This window comes from Notechis scutatus, chromosome 1 (genome assembly GCF_049901735.1).
Source record: "Notechis scutatus isolate UNSWTSFEM ecotype Mainland chromosome 1, rNotScu1.2, whole genome shotgun sequence".
NCBI lineage: Eukaryota > Metazoa > Chordata > Lepidosauria > Squamata > Elapidae > Notechis > Notechis scutatus.
Window position 1 is genome coordinate 8,866,652 of NC_142009.1, and position 24,795 is coordinate 8,891,446.

General features: G+C 42.6%; 1 protein-coding gene across 6 annotated transcripts in view; it reads left to right on the plus strand.

Annotated features, from left to right (window-relative positions):
- The window catches only part of USP32 (ubiquitin specific peptidase 32), a 209,095-nt gene that overhangs the window by 81,729 nt on the left and 102,571 nt on the right, over window positions 1–24,795 (plus strand). For all 6 annotated transcript variants that reach the window (XM_026682756.2, XM_026682757.2, XM_026682758.2 and 3 more), the window contains exons 3-4: window positions 14,295–14,400; window positions 15,479–15,597. In XM_026682756.2, the coding sequence (XP_026538541.2) occupies window positions 14,295–14,400; window positions 15,479–15,597 (225 nt within the window). The remainder of the gene's footprint in view (window positions 1–14,294; window positions 14,401–15,478; window positions 15,598–24,795) is intronic.

Here is a 24,795-nt window from a genome sequence, read left to right on the forward strand (position 1 = left end):
TTCAAAGCGGAGGGAAATAAATTTGACAGATCCTTTGGAACCCAACGGCTGTTCCTGGAGCCAAAATAAACGTAGAGGATTATTTTGTACCGTGGGTGATGTTTCTCTAGCCAACCAGGCTTAAATCTCTTTGCTCTCTCTAGTGCTTTGAGTTTTCAACTTTGCTAAAAAGCTGAGCTGAACTGCATTAATCTTGTAAAGTAATGAAAACATCCCCTGCTTTAAAGACCAAGTTTTCTATTCATTGTAGTCCCCCTTAATCCAATCAGCCAGGTGTCTCTGTAGTTGCCTTGCTATTAAGGTCCTTAGCTGGAGCTCTCCACAAAGGATTAGTCAAAGCTTTGATGGTACTGCAGAGATGCTAATCAGGTAAAGCTTTTATGCTTGCAGCGTTGAAATCCTGGCAATTTACAAAGCGCCATTGTAGGGATAACTTGAAGACGGTAGCAAAGATCTGTGATGCAGGTTCCTTAGAAGAAGTTAAGCCTCAGAAGACTGAATACAGACAGTCCTTGACTTACAGCAGTTCATTTAATGACCGTTTGAAGTTAGAACATCACTGAAAAAAGGGACTTATGACTGTTTTTCATATTTACTACCGTTGCAGCATCCCTATGATCAGAATTCAGATCCTGGGCAATTGGTTCATATTTATGAAGGTTGCGGCCTCCAAAAGTCACATGATCTTCCGACAAGCGAAGTCAATGGGGGAAACCAAGATTCCCTTAACAACCATGTTTTTACATTGACAACTGCAACGATTCACTTAACCACTGTGGCAAGAAAGGTCAAAAAATGGGGCAAAGATCACTTAACAAATGTTTCACCTAGCAGTAACATCAATTTTGGGCTCAAATGTGCTCATAAGTTGAGGACTACCTGTACAGGAGAAATTAATCTATACAGGTAGTCCTCAGTATACAACTACAATTGGGACTGAAATTTCTAAGTGAGTCATGGGAGATTATACGTCCTTTTCTGCCACAATTGTTTTAAGAAGTGACTGTCGTTACTGTATTTTTTGGAGTATACGATGCACTTTTTCCACCCCCAAAAGTGGGTGGGAATGTCTATGCATCTTATACAGCAAATGTTGCTGAACCCCACCGACCCCCACCCTTTGGCCTCTGCCTTCCAGCAATTTGCCTCCTTGCAGCAAACAGCCTCTTTCAGTTTCAGTTTCAGCTTCAGCACAGCCTGATTAGCACAAGCAGCTGATTGTTGGTTGGATCGGCCTCCCGACGATCAGCTGTTTCAGGCTTCAGGGATTGCCATTCCTTATTGCCGCCTCCGTGCGCCCCATTTTCGACTTCTGCATGCCCCATTTTCTGCCCGTTCCAATACCCGCCGCCTGGAATGGGCAGGAAATGGGGCACACAGAGGCTGAAAAGTGGATGCAGAGGCCAAAAATGGGGCGCGCGGAGGTGGCAATAGGTGATGGCAATCGCTGCAACCTGAAACCGCTGATTGTCGGGAGGCCGATCCAACTGACAATCAGTTGCTTGTGCTAATCAGGCTGTGCTAAAACAGAAACTGAAACAGGCTGTTTGCTGCGAGGAGACAAATTGCTGGGAGGCAGAGGCAGATTTTTGTTGTTGTTTTCCTCCCCAAAAGCTAGGTGCATCTTATACTTTGGAGCGTCTTATACTCTGAAAAATACGGTAAGTTAGTAACATGATTGTTAAGTGGATTTGTCAGCAGTTACCCCAATTAAATTATGAGTCTCGAGTCAAACATCCAAAACTTCAAAAGGATTTATTGGGAGTTAACATGTCCGGCACTGCCTGGGTGTAGCAGACTCTGAGACACATTGTCACCCTTGACCCTGGTTTGCCCCCCACCCCCTGGGTGTATCATAATTCATATTCTCCAATGAGACACATCCATAGACAAGAGTCATCAATCATGTTTCTCCAGTTAGATATTTGCGTGGCAGAAACTTCAGTCATCTAGTTACTATCTTTGAAAACTATTTATGGAATGCACTTTCAATTTCCAAGCTGCTGCACTCCTCTTTCAAACCCCTTTCCCCCTCCTCCATTTCTGTTGGCAACTCTAAAAAGACCATAGAAATATTTTATGAGTTGACAAAATTAACCTGAGCTCTCCTTCATTCAAAGCATCTAGATCAGCGGTGTCAAACTCAAGGCCCACGGGTCAGATGTGTCACGCACTGGCCACACCCACGCCTGGTTTAGCGAAGGGGACAAAAATTACATTACATCATGTGATGACACCGTGACGATGCAAGTTTGACACCCCTGATTAGATGCTGTCTTATTACAGGTCGTCTTCAACTTGATGACCACAATTGAGCACAAGATTTCGGTTGCTAAGTAAGGCTGTTGTTACATGAGTTTTGCCCCATTTTACAACTTTTTTTGCTACAGCTGTTAAGCAAATCACTGCAGTTTGTCAGAGTTTGCAGCACATCCAACCAGCATGTAAGTAAATGTTTCTGCTGGAAACTTCTTTATATACAATACCATACAGCAGAAGTCAGCATACAAAATCAGGGACACAGAAGCAACATTTACAGAAGCAAGTCATTACAGAGTGCAAGAGTTACAGAGATCAAACCAACTCTTATACAGTCTGGCAAGTAAAAGCCACGCCCAGACTCCAAACTGTCTCTTATGGCCCCATACAAACAAATAGTATGTTTCAGTTTCCAAACAGTCCCAGTTGGCTGACCTGTTGCCATGTCTATCCAAACAGTCCCCATTGGTTGACCTGTTACCATGTCTATCCACACAGTCCCCATTGGCTGACCTGTTGCCATGTCTATCCACATAGCCCCCATTGGCTGACCTGTTGCCATGTCTATCCAAACAGTCCCCATTGGTTGACCTGTTGCCATGTCTATTCACATAGCCCCCATTGGCTGACCTGTTGCCATGTCTATCCAAACAGTCCCCATTGGTTGACCTGTTGCCATGTCTATCCACATAGCCCCCATTGGCTGACCTGTTGCCATGTCTATCCAAACAGTCCCCATTGGTTGACCTGTTGCCATGTCTATCCACATAGCCCCATTGGCTGACCTGTTGCCATGTCTATCCACATAGCCCCCATTGGCTGACCTGTTGCCATGTCTATCCACATAGCCCCCATTGGTTGACCTGTTGCCATGTCTATCCAAACAGTCCCCATTGGCTGACCTGTTGCCATGTCTATCCACATAGCCCCCATTGGCTGACCTGTTGCCATGTCTATCCAAACAGTCCCCATTGGTTGACCTGTTGCCATGTCTATTCACATAGCCCCCATTGGCTGACCTGTTGCCATGTCTATCCACACAGTCCCCATTGGCTGACCTGTTGCCATGTCTATCCACACAGTCCCCATTGGCTGACCTGTTGCCATGTCTATCCAAACAGTCCCCATTGGTTGACCTGTTGCCATGTCTATTCACATAGCCCCCATTGGCTGACCTGTTGCCATGTCTATCCAAACAGTCCCCATTGGTTGACCTGTTGCCATGTCTATTCACATAGCCCCCATTGGCTGACCTATTGCCATGTCTAATCAAACAGTCCCCATTGGCTGACCTGTTACCATGTCTGTCTACACAGTCCCCATTGGCTGACCTGTTGCCATGTCTATCCACACAGTCCCCATTGGCTGACCTGTTGCCATGTCTATTCAAACGGTCCCCATTGGCTGACCTGTTGCCTTGTCGATTCCAGCTCATAATTACTTATACACTGGCATAATTGTTAAATGAATTATGCGGTTGTTAAGAGAATTCCCCCATTGACTTTGCTTGTCAGAACCTGACTGGGGAGGTCGGAAATGACGATTTTGTGACCCTGGGACATTGCAACTGTCGTAAATACCTTCCAGTTGCCAAGTGCCTGGATTTTGATCCCATGATTTGACCAATAATTTCAATCGGAATAGAGCTGGAAGGGACCTCTTCTAGTCCAGCCCCCTGCTCAAGTAGCAGACCCTATAGCAGGGGTGTCAAACTTACAGCCCGCAGGACAGATGCGTCACGCGCTGGCCACTCCCACCCCTGGTTTAGCGAAGGGAGGGCGAATTACAATATGTCACATGACGACAATTTGACAGTTTGACACCCCTGCCCCATAACATTACAGTCAAGTGACTTCCAGTGTTGAAGCACCCACAAATTCTGGAGGCAAGGTGTTCCATTGGTTGATTGTTTCACTGTCAGGAAATTTCTCCTCAGTTCTAAATTGCACCTCTCTTTCAATAAATCAGCACAGAGCTGAAAGGGACCTTGGAGGTCTTCTAGTCCAACCCCCTGCTCAAGCAAGAGACCCTATACCATTTCAGACAAGTGACTGTCCAGTCTCTTCTTAAAAACCTCCAGTATTGGAGCATTTACAACTTTTGGGCAAGTCGTCCCACTGATTAATTGCTCTCACTTTCAGGAAATTTCTCCTTAGTTCCAGGTTGCTTCTCTCCTTGATTAGTTTCCATCCGTTGCTTCTTTTCCTGCCTTCTGGTGCTTTGGAGAATAGCTTGACTCCTTCTTCTTTGGGGGAGCCCCTGAGATATTGGAAGACTGCTATCATGTCACCCCTCGGTCCTTCTTTTCCTCAAACTAGACATACCCATTTCAACAACCGTTCTTTGTATGTTTTAGCCTCCAGTCCCCTAATCCTCTTTGTTTGATTTCTGGTGGCAAGCCATTCCATTGGTTAATTGTCCTCATTGTTAGGAAGTTTCTCCTTAATTCCAGATTGTTTCTCTCCTTGATTAGTTTCCATCCATTCTTTCTTGCCTTGCCTTCTGGTACTTTGAAAAATAATGTGACCCCACCCTCTTCTTTGTGGCAGCCCTTTAAATACTGAAATACTGCTATGAATACACTGTGATGGTCATAAGTGCAAGTACTGATAATAAATCATCACATTTTTCAGTGCCATAGTCACTTTGAACAGTCACTAAACAAGTGGTTGTAAGTTGAGGACTACCTGTATTTGCAGTCCTGTGGACACTTTATTTTGCACAATGTATCAATGTGGAAACCCATCTCTGAAAACTACTCCTAAAACTAAAATCTTACGGTATCTCTGGACACTTGCATAACTGGATAGAAGCATTCCTGTCAAACAGACAACAAATGGTAAAAATTGGGAGTGTCCTATCAAAATCTGTACCTGTCAACAGTGGTGTCCCCCAAGGCACTGTTTTAGGACCAACTCTCTTCATACTCTACATAAATGACCTCTGTGATCATATCAAGAGCAACTGCGTTCTCTTCACTGATGATGTAAAGCTATTCAACACCACAGAAAATACTACTACCCTTGAAAAAGACCTTGACTATGTATCAGGATGGTCAAACAAATGGCAACTTCAAATCTCAACAAATAAATGCTCTGTCCTACATATTGGCAGAAAAAATCAGAAAATAAAATACAGGCTGAATAGTCAAGACCTTGTTGATGATCCAAACTCTGTCAAGGACCTTGGAGTTGTCATCTCTAATGATCTAAGTGCTAGACCCCACTGTAACTACATAGCCAAAAAGGTGTTAAGAGTTGTTAACCTAATCTTACGTAGCTTTTTCTCTGGTAATATTACACTACTAACTACTAGAGCATACAAAACATTTGCTAGACCAATACTCAAATACAGCTCATCAGTCTGGAACCCACATTACGTATCTGATATTAACACAGTTGAGAAAGTCCAGAAATATTTCACAAAAAGAGTTTTCCACTCCTCTACTCGTTGCAGAATACCTTATGCCACCAGACTCAAAATTCTAGACCTAGAAAACCTTCGGTCTGATCTAAGTATGGTATATAAAATCATACATTGCAATGACTTACCTGTCAATGAATACTTCAGCTTCAACCATAACAACACAAGAGCACACAATAGATACAAACTCAAGATTAATCGCAACAAACTTGATTGCAGGAAATACGACTTCAGCAACAGAGTGGTCAATGTCTGGAATACTCTACCCGACTCTGTGGTCTCTTCCCCAAACCCCCAAAACTTTAACCTTAGACTGTCTACTATTGACCTCACCCCTTTCCTAAGAGGTCTGTGGGGGGCGTGCATAAGCGCACCAACGTGCCTACCGTCCCTGTCCTATTGTTTCTTTTATTTTTCTTATATGTATCCATGTATTCATAACTATGTTTTTACTTATACCTATTATCTTGTAAGCAATTGACAAACCAAATAAAATAAATAAATCTACTCAGAAAAGTATTTTAAAAATAGTACTTTTTTTGCCTTTGTAATGACAGAGAAACCGAACCATGCCTCACACAAATTCCTTCATTGTCAAAAAAAGGAAGAAAAAAAAGCCCACACAGAACGTGTTGATTAAAAACAAGTGAAAAAATATATAAAAGGTACAATATATCACTTTAGCTGTAAATAGTTACAGTTCTTTATATAGTGCTCAACTGCAATTACTATTCAAGTACATACTATATATACTAATAATACATTTACAAAACTATTTATCTTGTTATCCTGTATTTTGAATAAATAAATGTCACGTATTTCATTATATTTTTTAAAAAATAACTTATTAGGTTATGAATAATTTAAATAAGTTTGATCTGGTGATTTTGTCTAGTTTGGTCTAGTTAAAGAGGGAGATGGAAAGTTCTAGTTCCACCTTAATATGAAAGCCAACCGGGTGACTTCTAATCCGGCCATAGCCTTGATTGATTTATTTAGTGTATGGCATGTGCTAGCCAGGGAGCACCGAGATGGCTGCCTGCCTCTGTGAAAGGAATTGTTTCACGTGGTGTAATCTATACAGATATGGTAGGCATTTGGGGGAGGATCCTTTCTTAGTCCCTGTGAGATTTATTTGCTCACGGGAATCGAACCGCTGAGCTGCCGACCTCAGCAGTGCACAAGCCCAACATCTTTTACCACATGAGCCCTGAAAGCCAACTAGATAACTGAGCCAATCACCAGGAGACAGTGAGTTCTAGTCCTGCCTTAGGCATGAAAGCTGGTTGGGTGACTCTGGGCCAATCACCAGGAGATGGTAAGTTCTGGTCCTGCCTTAGCCCTGAAAGCCAACTGGGTGACTTTGGACCAATCCTTCTCTCTCAGTCCAATCCACCTCACAGGGTTGTTGTGGAGAAAATAGTAGGAGGAAATTGTGTTAAATACACCGCCTTGAGTTCTTGCCGCCTTGAGCTATTTGTGAAAATAATAAAGATGGGATAGAAATAAATATATAAATCAATCAATATGTAAATGAATAAATAAATGTAAAAATAACAGAATAACAGAAGTGGGAACGTCTGTTGCTAAGCAAGGCAGTAGTTAAGTGAATGGTGCTCGGTTTTATGACTTTTGCCATGATTTATTCATTCATGAAATATATTTGCTGCCCGTCTCTTATTCAGTGGCTCTGGGCAATGGTTGAGCCAATCATTGCAGTTGTTAAGTGAGCTACACAGTTGTTGAACAATTGCTGGTGTTGAGTGCCCAGTTTTTGATCATATGGCCGTGGGGGTACCACAGAGGTCATAAATACGAGGGTTAGTCATAAAGTCACTTCTTTTCAGTGCTGTTGTAAGTTTTTAAGGTCACTAAATGAATGGCTTAAGTCAAGAACTGTTTCTATATGGGTGGATATACATGCAGGTAGTCCTTGACTTACATCTACAATTGAGGTCAAAATTTCTGTTACTAAGTGAGACATTTTATGAGTGAATTTTGCCCTGTGTTACGACCTTTCTTGCCACAGTTGATAAAGTGAATCCCTGCAGTCTTGAAGTTACTCAGTGAATTGGGCTCCCCCAATGTCTTCGCTGGTCAGAAGGTCGCAAAAGTGATCACATGACCCCAGACACTTCAACCGTCATAAACATGAGTTGCCAAACCTCTGAATTTTGATCACGTGACCATGCGGATGCTTCCACACACAAATGCTAAGTGTGAAAAACGCCTATGTCACTTTTTTCAGTGCCATTTGTAACTTTGAATAGTTGCTCAACGGATGCGTATACATGGAGAACCCTCTATATATAGGTGGATATCAGTACTAGCCATGATGGAGCGCCAAATATATCAGTACTAGCCATGATGCACCAAAAGGGAATATTTGTAGCTCAAAGGAGGGTCCATAGTGCTCTCTGAGCTTGTGGCAACTTGGAAACAAGTGCAGGAATGTTTTACCAGAATCGGCTTCATACAGGTCATGCTGGTATGTTGCTCCTAATGAATTCTTTGAAGTTTTTTGCAGTTTTCCTCAAGGCTCATGATTTAATTAGGGCGACCGCTGGAATCCTGACAGCTTGCTTGTTTTCTTGCAGACATTTCATTACCCAACTAGGTAACATCATCAGTGCTTGTAAGGAGTGCTGTTTGCTGTCAGTTTATATTCTGGTGACTTGCCTATCTGTGTGGGGGTGGTCTTATGAGATTCTTTGGTTGGGCTGTTTACTGATGGCTTTTTGGCAGTTTCTTGATTAGGGTATTGCTTACTTGATTGTTGGTCTGAAGTTGACCTTGGAGTTAAGATAGGCTGATCTGGGTGCTGATTATTGATGGAGAGGTGCTGGAATCTTTTTGTTCTCTTTTGGGCAGGTTGATTGTCTCTTTTGAATAGTCTATAGTTATTAACAGAAAACAGATAATCAGAGTTGGAAGGGACCTTATAGGTCATCTAGTCCAACCCCCCACCCAAGCAGGAGACCCTACACCATTTCTGACAAATGGCAGCCCAATCTCTTCTTGAAGGTCTCAAGTGATGGCGCTCCCACAACATCCAAGGGCAAGCTGTTCCATTGGTTGATTGTTTTCACTGCCAGAAAGTTTCTCCTTATTTCCAGGTTAAATCTTGTTCTTGTTCAGTTTCCATCCATTATTCCTTGTCTGGCCTACAGGCGCTTTAGAAAATCGCTTGACCCCTTCCTCCTCTCTGTGGGAGCCCCTCAAATATTGGAAGACTGCTATCATGTCTCCCCTGGTCCTTCTCTTCACTAGGCTAGCCAAGCCCAGTTCCTGTAACTGTTCTTCATAATCCTTAGTCTTCAGTCCCCTAATCATCCTGGTTGTTCTTTCTACTTTTTCTCGAGTCTCAACATCTTTTTATAATGTGGTGACCAAAACTGGATGCAGTACTCTAGGTGTGGTCTTACTAAGGCTTTATAGAGTTGTATTAGTACTTCACTTGATCTTGATTGTATCCCTCTGTTAATGCAATTTAAGATTGCATTGGCTTTTTTGGCTGTTCCTGCACACTGGTGGCTCATATTTAGCTGGTTGTCCACTAAGACTCCAAGATCTCTCTCACAGTTACTGCTATTGAGCCTGGTTTCACCCAGTCTATAGGTGTACTTTTGGTTTTTCTTGCTTAAGTGTAGGACTTTACTTTTCTCTACACTGAATTTCATATTGTTAGATACGGCCCAGTGTTCTAGTCTGTCAAGATCCATCGGGATCTTGAGCCTAACTAACATGTTGTTCATGTCTATGTGTCTATGGAAGGCTGATTGGTCAGAGTGCCAGGCTTCTAGAAATTCCTTGGTGTTTTTGGATTTGGCCTGGTCTAGGATGGTCATGTTTTCCCAATTGCTTCTGTGCTTCGGAATTGGCCCATCGTGCCATTGCTAAGGCTTGTGGTTGGAGCTACAGGACAGGCTATGTTATTTTTATTTTAAAAGCAAAGGGAGGTTTGTCCCAGGGTGACTTCTCACATGACTGCTGGGGCCTATAAATAATCACTTTGCACTTCAACCTGGACAGGAACTAATAAGTGATATGGTACATGTGTGATCAGAATAAACGAGTAAAAGAGGCTTAGGGAGGAAGACAAGTACAGCAAAGGCGTCCCAGGATAATGTTGCAGGATCCAATCTGGGTCAATCAGTCTTGTTGGGAGAAAAATCCATCTGGTTCAGTTCCAATCTGGGGAGAAAGGCACTGGAAATAAAATGGAGGCTGGAGGCTTATTGGAAAGAAAGGTTCTCTTAATTGATGAAGCAGGACCACCAACCACATATGATTCTGAGATAGCTGACAAAATGGAATTTAGAGTGGGTGGATTTTTATACCTTCTGGATTCCTATGGGGGTCATGTAGGGGTCATAGCTGGCTCTATAGGCAAAAGAGGAAATGCAAATCCTAGGTGTCTGTCTGAACTAATTTTGCGAACCTTTTGTTTGTTGCTTATCTGAGTTTCTGACTTGACCCGGTCTTTCTGAATGGATTACCAAATCTGCATTTCTAAAAGCTGGCCTCCTCAGTTTCTTCTCGGGGCAGGAAAACTAGGGCTGGTTTCTGCCTCCCTTAAGATTATTTTTACATTTCTCCTTTAGGGGAAATGTAACATTCAGCCTTTTTTAATGTTTCCCAAATGTTTCACAGTCTTCTGAGCTTTCGGAATCATGCTGGAGCCCCCATCCTCAGGGAACTTCTCTCTAGTAAGAGTGTGTGCTTTGGGCTATTCTCTTGTGTGGCATTTATATGGTGCCTGTGTAGCTTTTTAGCTGTTCAACAACTAAAACAGGCACCACATAAATACGACGCATAGAAAAGCCCAAAGCACATATTCTGGCAGAAGAGAGACATCCCCTGAGGATAGGCTCGGAATCTCGGAAGACTATACCTCTGATCCCGGTGACCGACCCAGATTGGATCCTCCAGGTACAGTGGTTGTGGGCTAAGAAGGGATCAAGAACGGGCAATTAATTTTCTCAAAGGGCCACATGAGAAACGGAGAGGAACAAAATTGGAAAAGATTCCGACAGATGAGAATGTGAAAATATTAGAACATGCAGAAATGAATAGGTTAACACTTGCAATTAAAGAAAAGGAACAAACGGAATATTATATGACATGGGAATTATTTTATCAATGGCTGGAGAATAAAAACGGAAACTAGAAATTAAAGAAGACTAGCGAAAAACGTGAATAAGAATTAAATATGCTAAGAAGGGGATTGTTATAATAATTAGATATCTTATGCGTTAGTAATATAAAGTAAGAATAGAGTACTGATATTATACTAATGAGTATGTGTTCATTGTAATTGTTATTGCACAAGATATTTGTACCCAAATGACACACTGTTTAAACAGGAGAGGGATTGTTTGCATAAAATAAAATAAATTGAGAGAGAGAGAGAGAGAGAGAGAGAGAGAGAGAGAGAGAGAGAGAGAGAGAGAGAGAGAGAAGCTGAGGGCCAAACCAATATCTCCCAGGTCAATTCTGCCTGGAAGGCCGCACTTCGACTGTGGTGGCAATGGGTGCCCAGGACAGAAATGACCTTTTCTCCTCATCCTCCTGCAGCTTCCAGCTGACCGAAGGAGCATATGGCAAATGTGCCGAGCTGGACCTGACTTGGCTTCTTCTTCCATCCACTCCCACGGCGTACTTATTTACATTTGATTTCTAATTTCCCTCTTTTTTTTAAAAAAAGGTTTTGTTTATTAGTTTATAATATACAATACAAAAATACAAAAGAAAATAGAAGGAAAATAAGGGAGGAAAAAGGGAAGGGAATAGTGTAGGGCAGTGATGGCTAACCTTTTCAGCTTGGTGTGTCGAAAATCGGGAAAAAGTGTAGCCTTCCTCGGGTTGTGTGTCACTTCAAGAAATATCAATAATTTGGTTTATGACGGACTGGGCTGGGGTGATCACACAGGGCTGTGAAACTCGTCTCCCTGGTCTCAGGGCTGCAGGTGCAGGATGTGGGGATCGGAAGGCCACCTTACAGGGCTGTGAACCTCATGGATCTCCTTTCCTCCTGTAGCGTTCCTGAGGTAATGAAACTGACAAACCTCAGTTTATGGCGGTTAAAACTGGTTCTCTGCTGCAAAGATCTTGCGGCAGCGGTGACACCACGCCTCCACGCAACAAGCAGGGAGCAGGGATTGGAGCAGAGCACAGGCAGCCTCTAAATGTGCAGGTTTTCCCCACACCAACAGGCGTGTCAGTCAAAGTGCCTCGGCGTGTCACGAGTGACATGCGTGTCATAGGTTAGCCATCACTGGTGTAGGGCAAAGGGGACAAAGAAAGAAAAGGTGTTGACGTCTGACTCCCTTTGGTGCTGTCGAATAAGATAATAGCATCAAACCTCAACTTTTTATTTTTGCATAATTTCTATAATAACAAACCTATTAATCATCTGTAATGATTCTCAGTCATCCAGGTTATGGTTGTCCCAAAGGTGCTTTTTTTCAGGAGGCAATTGGACTTTCTTGTTTTTTCTTTTGAAGACATTTCGCTTCTCATCCAAGTAGCTATGCTGGCTGGAGAATTCTGGAAGTTGAAGTCCACAAGTCTTAAAGTTGCCAAGTTTGGAAATCTCTATTTTAGAGGGTTGTTGAAGCACTTGGAGGTTTATATGTGTCCTCAGGGTCACCTGAGTAGTGCTAATGGTTCCTGTAATCTGCAATTTTTGTGGAAATCCATTCATACCCCCAGAACATTCAAAGGGTGTTTATCCCAAAGTGCATAGCTAAAAGCTAAAAGATTTCTGAAGAAATGTCCTTGAAGAAAAAACAAGAAAGTTCAGTTGCCTCCCAAGAAAGCACCTTTGGGAAAACCTATTAATCAGCAAAACCCAAAATCGATTTGATTTCTAGTTTCCAATTGACTCACATGGGCCAGAGAGGGACAGCCAAAAGCCTAAGGCTGTAAAACATAGATAGTCCTTGACTTACAACAGTACACTTAGTGACCATTCAAAGTTACAGTGGTACTGAAAAAAAAGTGACTTGCAACCATTTATCACCCACATCCCCATGATCACGTGGTCAAAATTCAAACCACTTGCCGGCTGACTCACATTTATGACGATTTGCAGTGCCCTGGGGTCACGTGATTCCCCTTTTGCAACCTTCTGACAAGCAGAGTCAATAAGGAAGCGTGATTCACTTAACAGCCGTGTGACTGACTAATTGATTCACTTAACTGTGGCCAGAAGAGTGGTAAAGTTGGGCAAAATTGACTTAACAACTGTCTCCCTTAGCCACATAGATTTTGGGCTCAATTGTTGTAAGCCAAGGACTACCTGTATCGGGTCTAGGGTGGATGCTGGGTCCTCCGCATAGGCGCGCATAGCCGTAAAAGACACCTGCCAAGGTTACGACTGATGAACCCAACCAAGTCAGCACTCCGAGACGATCAGATTTCTCAAAGAACTGTTTTATTGAGTACATCATTTTCGGCACGCCTGAAAGCAAAACCAACTCTAAATATGCCCCGCGGTTTTCGTAAAGTTGAGAGAATTGGATGTTCCCCTCCCTCTTTGTCACAGGTCACATTGTCCAATCAGGTGTCCTGGCATCCCCCCCCCCCCGGCAACTCCTTCTGTAGTCTCCAAACAGCCCCTGTTGAGATGACCTGGGTTCCCATTTGTTGTTATTGTCTGTTCTGACATTCCAAGCCTCTACGCCAGGGGTGTCAAGCTCGATTTCATTGAGGGCCACATCGGGGTTTTTTAATTATTATTTTTTTGGTCAATTGCTTACAAGATAATAGGTATAAGTAAAAACATAGTTATGAATACATGGATGGGTTGTGTTTGACCTGGGGGGGAGGGCGTGGCCAGGGAGGTGTGGCCAGCTCAACATCACTAATTGAGGCTCCGTTTTCGGCCCACGATGGCCTCCTGCAGCCCTCTGCCAGCCAAAATGGAGCTTTGGGAGGCTGCGCGCGGCCCGCTTGGGCTCCATTTTTGCTGGCAGAGGCACCGCAAGCTAGTCCTTCACTGTTTTCAGGGTGGGCCCACGGGCCAGATTGAAGCATCCCACGGGCCGGATCTGGCCCGTGGACCTTGAGTTTGACACCCTGCTCTACACACACACACACACACACACACACACACACACACACACACACACACACACACTGTGGCAAGCTGAGAAACAAAAAGATGGCTGCAGCAGCTAGATGCGTTTCAAAGTAGACAGCACCTTCCTGAGCACCAGAGGCCACTGAATTTGGGGCCAGTCGCTCATCAAAGTTAACGCTGGCCTAACACTTTCGAATATACAAAATGCTTCGTGTGCATTTACGAAGTTATGAGCTCACCATCGTATAAAGAAAGCTGGCCTCATTCCCCCCAAATTACAAAGAGGAAGAAGCTCTTTGACAAAGTCCACCTGGTGAGTTCATGACTGTTGGCCCTGGTTTGAAATGGAGTCATCTTGATTTGCAAATCCCCCCCACTTTAAAACCGTAAACAATAGATTTGGCATAATGACTTCTAAACTCTCTTCGCTTTGTTTTTGATCTCCGCAGCCGGAGGTGCAGGAGGGCCCAGAGAATTTCCTCTTCTGATCGCCCAGTTTGACATTTTTCTCCCTATTTCCTTTCAGGTCATATACTGTTCTTTTGGTGGCACATCGAAAGGTCTACATTTCAATAACCTGATCGTAGGCTTAGTCCTGCTGACAAGGGGCCGAGATGAAGAGAAAGCCAAATGTAAGTATCAAGTTATTGCTCAAGCAGCTCATGGCTGTCCCATGGTGGCTTTTCCCAAAAGGCAGCTGGATTTTCTTGCTTTTTTTTCCTGTGAAAACGTTTCCCCTTCTCATCCGAGAAGCTTCCTCAGTTCCGAACTGAAGAAGAACTGAGAAAAGAAGAACCGAAGCAGCTTTTTAGATGAGAAGGGAAATGTTTTCAAAGGGGAAAAAAAAAAACCAAGAAAGTCCAGTCGACTTTTCAAAAAAAAGCACCTTTGGGATAAGTATCAGTCATGTTTGGAAGAGAGAAAAGGCACAGGGAGACGGGTGGCCCAGCTCAGCTGGAATTTTCACAATTGTGTAGCTGAGTTTGCCTGAAATGGTATAGGGTTTCCTGTCTTAGTGGTGGGTTGGACTAGAAGACCTCCAAGGTCCTTCCAACTCTGTTATTCTATTCTATTCTATTCTATTCTATTCTATTCTATTCTATTCTATTCTATTCTATTCTATTCTATTCTATTCTATTCTATTCTATTCTTATTCTTATTCTTATTCTTATTCTTATTCTATTCTTATTCCACTCCACTCCATTCCATTCCATTCCATTCCATTCTTCTTATTCTATATTCCTATTCTCTATTCCCTAGTCTTATTCCTATTCTAATTTCAGTTTAGAGTCTGGCTGAAAAGCATCACCCCCTTAGACTTCTGACACCAAAATGAATCCTTGTCAAACCTGCCATCCCAACTGCACCCAGCCCTGCTTAGCCAGATGCCAGGCTGTCATGAGTAAAGGAGAGGGGGAGGAGGGACCTGTGGGGTAGGATGAAGAGGGGCAGATCAAAGAAACCGACAGATCTAGACATTGCTTGTGATACTTATCTTACATAAAGGCCCATGCCCTTTGCAGCGGAAATATCGGATGATTTTAAGAACAATTGTATAGATGTTTTGTAAAAAAATGATTTTAGGAGTATAACCATTCCTGTTTCTTAAAATGATGTGAAATAATGGACATCACCAGCTCTATCACAATTTCTGACTTGCGCAGAAATACTTATTTTGCTCTGTGTACATGGCTTTGTCTTCTCTCTTAGATATTTTCAGCCTATTTTCCAATGAATCTGGGAGTCATGTTGCCCGTGAAGAGATGGAGAGGATGCTTCTCATAATTGATGGAAAAGTCCCCGAATGCCTAAAAAAATGCTTCTCGGAGGTAATTCCTGACGATTATCCACTTTCTATTTAATACTGAATTCATTTTCCCCCTCTCAAAAGTATCATTATTCTGCCTTGATATCAGTCTCTTTTTAACGATGCTAATTTTGGTAATGCTGTATTAATTTTTTTTAAAAAATGTAATGTATTAAATCATATCACTGTATTAAATCGTATCACATACTAATTTTAAATACTGCTCCTGAAAATCAGTTGGTAATAGCTTGAGAGACAGTCTAACTGAAGCAGGCCCTGCTGTCACCTGGCCAACACATCCCTTGTTCCATTTTTAAATAAATATTTACTTTGGCTGTGCTTCATGTATTGTAGAGAATGCCTTTGATTTAACAGGCGTTGGTTTAATGCTCCTTGTTTTTAAGAGGTTAAATATGTGTCATAAGGGTTTGAAGTGGCAAGGACAGGAGGGAAAGGGCTAGGAGGTTGGGGATCTACCTAGTTTTATAAGCCATAAAAAAGCAGCAAAGAAGTAAGGGAGAAATTATACAGGTCGTCCTCACTGAACACAATTGAGCCCCAGATTTTTGCTTACTGTAATTTCAACAGAGGACGCCTGTAATTTCAAAACTCCACCCCAAAAGGAAGACCCAGATCGTATCTTTCTGCAAACAGTTATGGGATACAGGTAGTTCTCAATTTACAGCCATTCATTTAGCGACTGTTGAAATTTGCAACGGCAGTGAAAAAACTGGCTCACGACCAGTGTAGCTTGGCAACCAGCATGTATTTATGACGGCGGCAGGGTCCCAGGGTCATGTGCTCGATCTTTGCGATCTTCAGTGGGGAAGCCAGATCCACTTAACAACTGTGTTACTAACTTGACAACTGCAGTTTATTCACTTAACGACTGTGGTGTCAGGTCTGCCCAAGAAAGAAAATCCCCCAACTCCAATGGGGATAGAAAAGAGGTGCTTTGACTGAGTTGGAAATGATTGCAGCGCAGGCAAGGCAAGATCTGATTCAAAAGGCGCGAAAGTTACAGATTGAAAGTTTCCCCAAACCCCCCCCCCCCCAGGGTCCAGCGCTGAGGGTCCAAACGATGCCCAGTATAATGTTGTGTGAAGCTCATCTTCAGGTATTTTGCCCATCTGGAGTCCGAGGATGGTTGGCCTTGACAGGGTGTAAACAACTCCACTCAGCAGCACAGTCTTTCTTGAGAGCAAACCTCCCTTTCAGTTCACATGGGATCTCACCTCACCAGCTCACTTCCCCATTCAGATTTAATAAATAAGTCCTGAAGTGCAATTGTTGGGTTTCTGGTGGACATCCTTTGCACACCCTCTGGACTTGGGGCTCATTAAAATTCTGTCCGTAAAAAGCAGCAGGAGGGAATTGGCATATCTGAGGATTAAAATCCTGCAAAGCCTGTCAGTCTCTCCCCTTATATCATCAATCTAATTTGATGCGATGTGTGTTGAAAGCTGATCAGAAACAAATACTCTTCCCTCAGCCCTTGGGAAAGGTTCAGTCAGGATGTTAGACGACATGCTGCTGTTGTTCTTCAGGGGTTTTTATTTAAAACAAATAAAAACAACAACAACCACCCTGTTATACCATCCAGATGTTTCAACAACCTCTCAAGATTATTTATTTATTTTTTATTTATTTATTTTTTATTTTTGTCAATTGCTTACAAGATAATAGGTATAAGTATATACATAGTTATGAATACATGGATACATATAAGAAAAATAAAAAATATATATAAAAGAAGCAATAGGACAGGGACGGTAGACACGTTGGTGCGCTTATGCACGCCCTCTACAGACCTCTTAGGAAAGGGGTGAGGTTGATAGTAGACAGTCTAAGGTTAAAGTTTTTGGAGTTTGGGGAAGAAACCACAGAGTCAGGTAGAGTCTTCCAGACATTGACCACTCTGTTGCTGAAGTCGTATTTCCTGCAATCAAGTTTGGTGCAATTAACCTTGAGTTTGTATCTATTGTGTGCTCTTGTGTTGTTATGGTTGAAGCTGAAATATTCATTGACAGGTAAGTCATTGCAATGTATGATTTTATATACCATACTTAGATCAGACCGAAGGTTTTCTAGGTCTAGAATTTCGAGTCTGGTGGCATAAGGTACCACCTGCAACGAGTAGAGGAGAACTCTTTTTGTGAAATATTTCTGGACTTTCTCAACTGTGTTAATATCAGATACGTAATGTGGGTTCCAGACTGCAAATATTTTGTACGCTGTAATTATTAGTGTAATATTACCAGAGAAAAAGCTATGTAAGATTAGGTTAACAACTCTTAATGCCTTTTTGGCTATGTAGTTACAGTGGGCTCTAGCACTTAGGTCATTTGAGATGAGAACTCCAAGGTCCTTGACAGAGTTTGGATCATCAACAACGTCTTGACTATTCAGCCTGTATTTTATTTTCTGACTTTTTTTTGCCAATATGTAAGACAGAGCATTTATTTGTTGAGATTTGAAGTTACCATTTGTTTGACCATCCTGATACATAGTCAAGGTCTTTTTGAAAGGTAGCAGTATTGTCTGTGGTGTTGAATAGCTTTACATCATCAGCAAAGAGAACACAGTTGCTCTTGATATGATCACAGAGGTCATTTATGTAGAGTATGAAGAGAGTTGGTCCTAGAATACTGCCTTGGGGGGACACCATTGTTGACAGGTACAGAATTTGATAGGACGCTCCCAATTTTGACCATTTGTTGTCTGTTTGACAGGAATGCTTCTATCCAGTTATGCAGTTGTCCAGAGATACCATAAGATTTTAATTTTAGGAGTAGTTGGTCGTGTACCACTGAATCAAAGGCTTTACAGAAGTCTATGTAGATTGCGTCTATTGTTTTGCCCTGATCGAGTTGTGTAGTCCATATGTTTTTGCAGTGCAAGAGTTGCAGATTGCAGGATAGTTTTTTTCTGAATCGAAATTGTTTATTAGAGAGTAGGTTGTTTGTCTCTAAGTGGAGGGTAATGGATTGGTTAATAATTGATTCCGTGACTTTACAGGTGACGCAGCATAAGGAGATTGGACTGTAATTTTCAACTAGGCTGTGGCTTGTGACCATAGGTTAGGCAAGGAGCTGGTCCTGAAAGATTTTTCAAAGATTATGTTTAGAGGTTTGGCTATGGCAGTGGATAGCTTTTTTAAGAAGTAGGCACATATTCCATCCGGTCCAATAGATAGAGATGGTTTTGGATTGCGTAGTGCTTTTTCAACATTGTCTTCTGTAAAATCGATATGTATTAGATCATTGTAGTTGTCTGTTGTTCGACTAGGAAATACTGGGCATGATCCATTGCTGTTTACAAATACTGAACCAAAGAATGTGTTAAAGAGGCTGGCTTTAATAGTGTTGTTGTTGCAGTCTTTACCATTAGGTCCTTTCAGGGGTGGGATGGACCTTGAGTCTTTTAGTTTGTTGTTTACAAAATTGTAGAAAGCGCGGGTGGAATTTGTGCATAGGTTTTCCTCTTGTTTAATGTGATAATTGGTGCATTCAGTTTTTATCTGGTGGCATAAATTTTTGTATCGGCTTTTGAAGTTGGCAATGTTACCAGATTTGTTTTTCTACCAAAGTGATTTTCTTTTTGGATTGAAGCTTCTTTATTGTTATGGGTAATTTGTTTTTTTCTGGTTTTAGGAGTTGTTAATGGTACATATAAACAAGTAAAAATATGTTGTAATAGTCTTCTACAGTATTGCATCCAGAGAATAGAAATTGTCAGTCAAGGGATATCGTTGTTTATAAGACCATAGTTGCCTTTTTTGAAGTTATAATTGGGGATTCCGTTGTTGTGATGATTTTTGTGTGGACGTATGTTGAGACAAAAGTCAATCATGTTGTGGTCACTGTTGGAAAAGGGTTCTTTAATTTGTATTCCATAAATTGAATTCAAATTATTGCAGAAGATGAGATCGAGGCAGTTTTTAAGTCTAGTGTTGTTGGTTACTAGTTCTTCTAGTCCCAGATTTGTTACTGCATTGTAGAAGGTTGCATGTGTGGGTTCAGTTGTACATTCGTTAAGGGTCCAGTTAATATGAGGTAGATTGAAGTCACCAAGAAAGATAAAAGTGTGTGGAGAGGATGTTGCCCATGTTAGTAGTGTATTTAGCTTGTTTGCATGTTCGATGTCATAATCAGGGGCCCGAAATGTGATATTTAAGGACAGTTCACAGACTATGGTCTCAGGAAGAGCAAGCTCCTGGGTAACTTGGATGTTTTTTAGATGTAGGGACTTTTTATAGAAGATAGCAACACCACCTCCTCTATGGATTACACGATCTGATTGGTAAACATGATAGTCTCACTGTGGTAATGGAGTCGGGGAGAGATGTATATATTTTTAAAAAATATCTGCCAATAAAGGAGAATACCTGTAGCTCAGAGTTGACATGAGGAGTCCTTGGTGCTCCCTGAGTTTGCTTATTTTCTTGGAGACGTTTCATGACCCAACTAGGTAACATCATCAGTGCTAGTAAGTATGTACCAGTACTCTTGATGTTTGGGTAATAAAACATCTGCAAGAAAACAGGCAAGCTCAGAGACCATTAAGCCCCCCTCAAAAAAAATCCCAGGGCACGTATATTTGCCTTCATTTGTACAGGATATAAGTCTAGGCTAAAAGAGATGAAAGGAAAATTCAGTAATAAAATATGTACGTGGTACAAAAAAAATAAATTAATCACTATCTGGGTAAATACATTGTGTACACACACACACACACACACACATACACAATCTGTTTGATATAACGGATTCTTAGATCATCTGCCTTAGCTTAAACTTGGCAGTTCTGCTCCCTATATATGCTTATATAAAGGATCCATTGTGTGTCCTCTCTCTGTGTGTCAGTCAAGATGGCTGCTTTTCCAGTGTCAAATAAGGCCATTTATGATGGCAGATTTTCCCCCTTTCCTCTTCTGTGTGTGGGCGAAACAGATAAGCATCTCTGATGGGCTGTTTGTGACTTTCTCACTGCTAGGAGGATAGTTATGTAAGTACCAAAGATTAGAATCAGGTAAGTTTTCTCCCAGAAAGTAGGATGCTACCTGGGCCCTGAGAAGACAGTGTCTCTTTGTTGTGGTGTTTTTGAGGTGAAAACAAAGAATAATTCTAGTGTTCTGCATATTGTGGGTTAGCTTGTTTTGTTCAGAAAAAGACTAGATGAGTCTATTGCTTTCCATATCTGGGTAAATCACCCAGAATTGGATAAATGGTGGGGGTTTTTTGTTTGTAATAACACAAATTCATTACCCAATCACAACTGGAACATTTAAATACAGATAGTCCTCGATTTTAGACTAAAATTGGACCAGAATTTCTGTTGGTAAGCAAGATGGACGTTAATCCCACCAGGCTGAAGGTTGACTAAGCCTTTCATCCTGAGGTGGGTAAAATGAGGACCCAAATCGTTGGAGGCAAGAGGCTGACTCTGTAAAACCACTTAGAAAGGGTTGCAAAGCACTCTAAAGCAGTATATAAGTCTAAGGGCTATTGCTAAAAAGTTTTACGCACTTTTTGCCATGACTATTAAGCAAAGCTAGAATTCACTCTAGGTCAGACATGTCCAATCTTGGCAATGTTAAGACCAGTGGATGTCAGCAGAGTTGGCTGAAGAATTCTGGGAGTTGAAGTCCACTGCTTACAGTTGCCAAGGTTGGACACCTTGGACCTAGAGTACAGGGAGTCCTCATTTTACGACCACAATTGAGCCCAGAATTTATGTTGCTAAGTGAAACATTTGTTAAAGTGAGTTTTGGTCCCATTTGACGACTTTTCTCGCCATGTTTGTTAAGTGAATCTGGTTTCCCCATTGACTTTGCTTGTCTAAAGGTCGCAAAAGATGAATCTCATACCCTGGGACACTGCAACCGTCATAAATGTGAATCGGTTATCAAGCATCCGAATGTAAGTCACGTGACCCCGGGGATGCTGCAACGGTCAGGGGTGTGAAAAAAAATGCCCCCTTTTTTCAGTGCTGTTGTAACTTCGGGTGGTCACTAAATGAACTGTTGTACGTCAAAGTTGCAACCTGTATTGCAACTAGCTAATAATATATGGAAAATACCTCTAAGAGCAGTCGGTATTTGTGATCAGTTCCCATACATGGTTATTGGCATTTGGATTTTGCTTTATGGGTGGGGTGAGAGAGGCTGCTGGCACCAGATGTGCGTTTGGCAGCCAGTTGTGCTTTCGATACTTGGCAAGGCAACTAAGGCAGCTGACGACTTGCCAGCTGCAGTCACAGCTGCCTTGTGCATGGCAGTTTTCTTTTCATGCCTCGAGAAGGTTCAGTCCAAGTCCCTGGACACCTTCAGTGAGGGCTTCATCTCTCTGGGAATGTCAGATGTTCTCAAAGCATACCAGTGCCAGATGAGGAATCATAGAGTTGACCTTCCAGATCAACTCCCGGCCCATAACATCCTAGACAGGCAGCAATCCAGATTTCAATTTCATAATGGAATTTTGCAAATCAGCATGATGGTGAAATCGCAGTCAGTTTGGGGTAGTGGTTAAGGCACTGGCTTAGAAACCAGGAGGCTGTGAGTTCTAGTCCCACAAGAGCAGCAGCTGGGTGACTTTGGGCCAGTCATCAGGAGATGGTGAGTTCTAGTCCCGCCCTAGGCATGAAAGTCGGCTGGGTGTCTTCGGGCCACTCCCTCCCTCTCAACCTAACTCACTTCACGAGGTTGTTATAAGGGAAAATAGGAGGAGGAAGGAGTATTATGAGCCTTGGAGGCACAGTGGTTAGAGTGCAGTACTGCAGGCTACTTCTTCTGATTGCCGGCGTGACCCAACTAGGTAACATCATCAGTACTAGCAGGGAGTGGGGGATTGCAGAGAGGAGGAGGAGGAGCAGGAAGACTTTGGAGTCCTTGGTGCTCTCTAAGCTTGGTGGTTTTCCTGCAAACCTTTCTTCCTTTCTTAGGTGATATCATCAGTGCTTTCCTACTGTTCTGCGAATAGCGAAAACCCCACTTTATTTATTATTTTTAGTATTTATTGCTCCAGATCATTTCGAGCATTAACTTTCTTGCTCCCATCTTCACATACCCTGCTTTTTTCAAAAAACACACCCTTCTTTTCTTTTCTAAAAAACAACAACAAGAACCCCTTGTCCTTTTCGTTTCTCAATTTCTCCGAGAGCTCTTTGTTGATCCTATCAATATTCTCCTCTTGTTGTTGTTGTTTTCTTCCCCTCTCTTTGGTATGTTTTGTGTTTGGGACTGAGCTATCTTATTTCCCTCCCCCCCCGCCACCCCAGAATTTCTCAACCCACCCTTGCACTGTGTTTGTCCCCCCCCTCAGGATTTTTATCGGTGGAATTCTTCTTCTTGTTTCCACCGTTAGATGTTTGAACTTAGCTCTGTTGAATGTAGAACACTAATTGGCTGTTTTCCAGCTCTCACTGCCTGCAGGCCTAAGATAATAAGAGTCACTCTCTTCCCGTGGTTCTTACAGCTTTTGCTTCCTCCACCATTTCTTCCCTCTTAAGTAAGTATTAATCCCAATATAGCTGATCCCCAATTCTTTCCGTCTCCTTCCAGACAATGGCACTGCTCAGTACAGTCGTCCTTGACTTATAAAAAGTTCGCGTAGTGTCTGCTCGACGTAACAATGGCACTGGAAAGAGTGACGTATGATCTTTTTTTCACCCTTACAACTGTTGTGGCATCCCCGTGGTCGCGTGATTTACATTCGGAGGCTTGACAACTGACTCACTTTTACGACAGTTGGCAGGGTCCCAGGGTCACGTGATCTCCTTTTGCAACCTTCTGGCAAGCAATGGGGAAAACCAGATTCACTTAACAACCATGTGATTAATTTAACAATTGCAGTGATTCACTTAACAAAAAAACAGAATAACAGAGTTGGAAGGGACCCTGGAAGTTCTTCTAGTTCCAGTGGTCACCAACTGGTGGCGAAGAGCTTGGAGGGCCTCGTTCCAGTGGGACTGCATCATGGCCTGGAACTGGCTGACCCTCTCAGCCCGCTGTGAACCAGGCCTTGCACTCCTGCAGATCTTCCCTCTGCTTGGAAAGCCTGTGCTGCTCCTAGTCCTCAGTGAGGTGCTTCTGCTGAGTCTCCTTCTCCGTCAGATCCAATTTGAACGGAGCCAGCTCTTTTGCCCACTCTTTCTCGTGATGGCTGCTTCCTGTTGGGACCCTAAGGGGGTCCCGAGTGGGCAGGCGAGGAGCGGCTGGGAAGGGAAGGGTGAGCAAGAGGCCGGTGACATTGAGTTGGCCATGCCCACCCAGTCACATGACCATCTCTAGCCACGCCCACCCAGCCGGTCATTAGGCAGATCGTATTAGTGGTCCACGGGATTTAAAATTATGAATTTAATGGTCCCTAAGTTCCGAAAGATTGGTGACCCCTGATCTAGTCCAGCCCTCTGCTTAGGCAGGAAACCCTATACCACTTCCGACAAATGTTTCCCAATCTCTTCTTAAAAGCCTCCAGTGCTGGAACATTCACAGCTTCTGGAGGCAAGTTGTTCCACTGATTAATTGTTCCAGGAAATGCCAGGAAAGTCCTCCTTAGTTCTAGGTTGCTTCTCTCCTTGATGAGTTTCCACCCATCGCTTCTTGTCCTGCCTTCAGGTGCTTTGGAGAATAGCTTGACTCCCTCTTCTTTGGGGCAGCCCCTGAGATATCAGAAGACTTCTATCAGGTCACCCCTTAGTCATTCTTTTCATTAAACTTTAAACTAAAATTAAAACGTGACAAGAAAAGTCGTAAAATGGGGCAGACCTCACTTAACAAATTTCTCACTTAGCCACATAAAATATTGGGCTCAGTTGTGGTCACAAGTTGAGGGCTGCCTGTAGGTTTTAAAAAAACCTATTACAGATATTAAAAAACCTGGAACACGTTACCTGCAGAACACCTCTTGGTAAGAGCTAGGTGACACTCTAATAGAAAAGATCTCAATTTTGCCCTTAGGCATAACCACGGTCTGTCCCCCCCAGCCTTAGTGATGCATTTTTGCAAAATTGTACCAGAGACGTTGTCTTGCTAGCTATCTCCACGCCGAAATGTATTCTCTTTTACCAAGCTGTCTATTCCCGATAAGCTTGCTGGAGGCGGAAGCTAATCCCTTTTTTTTTGCCAAAGGGGTTAAAAATACAGGCACGCCAGTGCAGGGCTCCTGAAGTTAATCATAGTTTTCTTTCAGGGCGGTTTTTGAATGCAACAGCAGGCTCT